Raw genomic sequence first — 4970 nt, 5'->3', positions numbered from 1 at the left:
ACTGTGCCACCCAGGCGCCCCAGTTATTCTTCCCTTTGTGCTTTAATGACTCTATGATGGGCATCTCTCAGAATCCCTCCCTTATTTTTTCCCTATCTCTATTCTTTCTTTCTTCCTCTCTTCATCTATTTCCTCCTTTTCCTTGTTCCTTCCTTTGGATGTTTTGTTTGTTCTGTTTGCCTGTTTTGTTTGTTTGTTTGTTTGTTTGTTTGTGTATTTATTTATTTATTTACTTATTCATCCATTCATTCATTTACTTATTTTTTAAGTAATCTCTACACCCAACATGGGGCTCAAACTCACAACCCTGAGATCACACATGCTCTATCCACTGAGCCAGCCAGGTGCCGCCTTCCTTTGGATGTTTATTTAATCAGTCTTCTCCCTCCACCCCCCCCCCCCCCCCCCCGCCGTGGTTCTCCTCAGTCTCTTTGCCTATTCTTCCACCTCAATCTACATCCCTGATTCTGAGCTCTCTCCGTCTTCCTACCAGTCTCTGCCTATCAGTTCCTGTCAGGCTCTGTCTTTGTGTTTTGCACTGTAGCTGTTTGTCCTTTGTCTTTCTGCCTGTCTCCAACTCAACATATTTCCTACTTTCTTTTTCTGCCAGTGAATCTTTCCACTGAGTGCCTCCTCCACCTTCTGTTCTTCTGTTTCTCAGCTCCCCTGACTAATTCCCCTCATATCCATTTCCCCCTTTCTTCTCTCGCTCTGCCAATCTCTCTAAATGCCTGTCTTACCTCCATCTCTCCTGAGTCTGGTTGTTCCTCCTTGTCACACACTCTATTTCTCTGTCTAGAATATCTGTGCCTTGTACCCTTGGGGTCCCTTCCTGTCAGCTTTTATTTCTATTTTTCTTGACCTCTTTGTTTATTACCATTTTGCCAGTTCTATGATTTTGGTTCCTGTCAGCATCCATGACAGTCTTAACATTTCCGCCAAGGATTCCCTGTCTTGCCCTCCATCTCTCTTCACCTCTGTCTCTTCAATACAGGTGATTATTCTCTTTCTTTCTATCTGTCCCTCAATCTATGTATGTCTATTTCTATCATCCCTTTTGTCTTTCTCTAGCTCAGCTTTTGGGCAGAATTTTTTGCTTAAATCTTCCTGTCTCTTGCTTTTGCTCATGGATCTTTTCTGTGGATAATTAAGGGTTATCTCTTTCTGTCCACTGTTTAGTAGAAAAGCAATCTTAATCTGCTTTACACTTCCAATAACCTGGCTGTTCCGCCTGAAGAAAGGAGAGATTTTGTGCCATGGGGGGGAGGGGAGCAGCAGAAGTGGTTAGGGGAGAGGGGCCCCTGGGTGGCTCAGTCAGTTAAGTGTCGGGCTCTTGATTTCAGCTCAGGTCATGATCTCAGGGTTGTGAGACTGAGCCCGGCATTGGGTGTAGAGTTTACTAAAATAAAATAAAATAAAATAAAATAAAATAAAATAAAATAAAATAAAATAATTTTTCCTGTCTCTTAATTGAGATGAGAGAATGAGAATTGGGTGGTAAGAAATTGCCCTAGGGGTGCCTGGGTGGCTCATTCAGTTAAGCACCTGACTCTTGGTTTCAGCTCAGGTCATGATCTCAGGTTCTCTCTCTCCCATTGTCCCCCCTCTAAAAAAAAAAAAAAAAAGTGGCAGGGGAGAAAAGAGAGGGAAAGCTTGCAAATGAATCCCAGAAGAGAGTCAGATATTCCTTAGCCCCTCTGCGGCCAAGTGAAAGCCTTCCCTCATCTACTTCTGCCTCTACCCTCATTCTTCCATGAAAGCCTGGGCCTCAGAAAACACTACACTTGGCACCCAGAATGGGTGTTTGAGTCCCTGCTATGGCTCTGGACGTAAGGACTGTCCTAAGAAGACAGACCTAGTCCCATGCTCACTCCTTTAAGAATCTGCATTTTCTTTGAAAAGGTCAGAAGATAGTAAGAAAATTTAAAAGGCAGATGTTGGGCTTTTTAAAAATTTAAAAGGTGGTAGAACTAGCATTAAGTACAAATACAGTAACGTGGCTTTGAGAACCAGAAATATCAGCAGCAATTGTAGTGGTCCAGTTCTTCTGTTTCTTGGCCACTAGTATGCCCATCCCTACTGGCTACAGACAGTACCTGTTGTGGCCTCCTCCCCCTGCTAGAATTTGGTCACAGGTGAGGTCTCTCTTCCCTCTGGACCCACTCCCTCCACATCAGATCTCTCTGGTCCTAACAGGACCTCACGTTTCTTCACCTGTTCCTGTGCTAAAAGCAGAGGACGTCATTGGCAGTTTCACTTAGCTTCATGCCTCCTGCCACCCCTTATTGGTAGCACTGGCTGTACTTTGAGTTAGTTTGCTGAAAGAAGCAGTCATCTGATGATGGAATTCACTGAACAATAGCCCAGTTTCCCACCCATCCATGAACATCAGCATTTCTTCTCAGATCCTAGGAATGGGGGAGGGGTGCGACTTATTTGGAAGAGGGGCTGAGATACTAAAAATTCAGTCCAGTCCTTAACCCAATGAAGGACTGTACACTGTGGACCACCATCTCCTTGTCCTGGCCCTACCTCCCCCCAGGACTGGCAGAAGAGGAGCCTGAGGCCTCTCTCTAGTCTTTCAGGCTAAGAGTGGAATCATCCCTACTGACAAGCTCACCCTCACAACATCTCCTTGTGCCCCTGCTTTCCTTGTGCTCAGGGATCGGTGGGTGGGGCCGAGACCGTAGGACATCACTGACCAAAATACGGACACCCAGTGTGATGCTTATGGCACCCACAGTGACCAGCCCAGTTCCACCGAGGATGACCAGAGGAGGAGGCACCTGGTGTTGCTGCTGGATCAGCCACAGACTCATCCACGCCAGAGGCACTAGGCGGAAGATGGCCAGAGTGGCCAGTGTGGCCCAGGTGGCCATGCTGAAGGTCAGGGATGGGGCCTGGTGAGAAAGCAGCAGCAATTTCCGCAGGTGCAGGCAGGCAGAGTTCAGCTCCAGGAGCAGAGACACCACAGAGAGGCCCACATAGTGGCTGGACAGAATGGCAGTGCTGAGGCAGCTCACTACCTGGGGAACCGGGGTCAGAGGTCAGAGGATCTTCCATGACCTCCCACCCATCATGTACCAACATTCCAGGCCTTAAGACAGGGCCTCCTAAGCATTTTGTGGCACCCTATCAAAAACCTGTCCTTTATACTTACCCTCATGTTGGGGCCTGAATGGCTTAAAATAACCCTTCCGTAGGGTGGAAGCAGTGTTGGCCCAGAGGCTGTCTCCCCTGGGGCAGCAGCAGTATCTGCGCAGTAACTCCCCCCGCCCCCCACTTCCATTCCTGGGCTTTCATGCCCCGTGCCCGTTCCCCATACTGGGACACCCCTTTCTCAGAAAAGCGCCACATGCAACATTTCTGCAATCAGATGGGACACCTGAGGGGAATCCAAGCTACTTAGGCAGTGCTCAGACCCCAGCTGTGGCTAGCAGCCAATCCTCCTCCCCCAAACCAGCCCAAGGCTGACGAGATCAAGCCCCAACAGGGGTCAGAGACTCTGGGAAATCATTGGACAGAAACCTGAAGAGAAATTGGGGGCCCTAGCCTGAGCATACCACCCTTCCTTCGTCTCCTTTCCCCAAGTCTCACCACGAAATGATGACAGAGAAGTTCCCAGGCCTGGCCCAAGGTCTGGTTCCGCAGCATGTCAACTCCATCCGCCAAGAAATAACCTATGGGCGTGGCATGAGGGGGAGGGGCATTAGGCCTCCCCTAAGTTGTTCTACATACCGGAGAGGCATTTTCATCTCCTCCTTTTTCCAGGTCTTTAGTTTCCTTCAGCAAAGCTGCCAGAACTATTTGACCCCTGTGGTGAGGGGAAAGGGGACCTGGTATTACTATTGTTAGGTTGCTCCCCGACAAAACGGCCCAACCTTCCCTGCAGACTCACCCACGGACACAGCCACCAGCACCAGGGCCCAGGGCGGGTGGCCATGAATCGGGTCGGCAGCCATCTGAGGGTACAGCGACAGCCTGTAGGAGATAGGGGACCATGGTCAGCTTCGCGCAGACTCAGACCCCATTCTCCCGCTGTGCACGCTCACCCACCCATTCACACCCCCACCCTGTGTCAGACTCTCGAGGTCCCGCTTCGATTTCGAAGTTGCCCGCCGGGTCTTTCAATCTCAGCTTTCCACCCCTCGCCCTCACCCCAGTGCCTCCCGAATCTCTATAGCCCGCACCCGAGCAGCGCCCCGACCCCTGTGAGCAGGCTGTGCACCAGGGAGACACAGATGTTCCGCCACTTCCAACGGTCCTGGGCAGCAGATCCCGGCGTGGGCAGCAGCTGCAGCGCCCAGTGCAACCCCCGGAAGGCGGCGAAGGAGGCGCCGGTCACCAGGAGCCCCCAGGGCGCCATGGCGGGCTAGGTCCGGTTCAGTCCCTTGGACCCCTGCGCTCTCAGCCGGGACTCATCCAATGCCAGCTGCGGGGGCTGTGAGTTGGCTTCCGGACAAGAACGGGTCCTTGGCCTCCCCAGCCCACCGCTCCTTTGGAATCCGCTGTAACTTTTCCAGGGTTTGACCACACCCCCATCACTCGGCTAGGTGGCGATTGGAGCAGCCGTGGGGCCACGCCCCGGAGCCACAGCAACCGATCGCGTCCCGCTCTAGCGGGGAACCGAGGGTTGGGGGCTCCCGGGGACCAAGTCTGGCAATCGAGCTCAAGGGGACTTCCCGCATGTCGATAGGGGTCTTCCCCAATGCCATGTGTCCCAAACCCCTCGAAGCTCTAGAAATAGGTCGCTAATCTCACCTGGCACTCTTACAGGCCCCGCCCTACTGCTTTTCACCTCCTCTCCCCACGCTAACCTCTCACCTGCTGGTCATCCTTCTTCCCACGGCACCCTCACCGACCTGAAGGTAGAGGCCAGCGAACACCCACTCCCACTTGCTTAAACATCGTCACCGCCCTGCTCCGCACCAGCCCCCGTCTCAGCTGTAGGGGCACCTCACTTCCTTGGA

The 4970-nt window shown here is 51.8% G+C and overlaps 1 protein-coding gene across 1 annotated transcript; it reads right to left on the bottom strand.

Annotated features, from left to right (window-relative positions):
* Positions 1 to 224: 224 nt before the first annotated feature.
* Positions 225 to 4534, bottom strand: TLCD2 (TLC domain containing 2). Its single transcript, XM_002918037.4, has 4 exons — positions 4191 to 4534; positions 3899 to 3981; positions 3598 to 3680; positions 225 to 3026 (listed from the first exon to the last, which is right to left on the bottom strand). The coding sequence occupies exons 1-4, from the start codon at positions 4364 to 4366 to the stop codon at positions 2574 to 2576; spliced, it is 795 nt and encodes a 264-aa protein (XP_002918083.2). The 5' UTR covers positions 4367 to 4534; the 3' UTR covers positions 225 to 2573.
* Positions 4535 to 4970: the final 436 nt, after the last annotated feature.

Source organism: Ailuropoda melanoleuca, chromosome 13 (genome assembly GCF_002007445.2).
Source record: "Ailuropoda melanoleuca isolate Jingjing chromosome 13, ASM200744v2, whole genome shotgun sequence".
Lineage (NCBI taxonomy): Eukaryota > Metazoa > Chordata > Mammalia > Carnivora > Ursidae > Ailuropoda > Ailuropoda melanoleuca.
The sequence above is the reverse complement of the archived record's forward strand: the minus strand, read 5'-3'. Positions and strand labels throughout refer to the sequence as shown.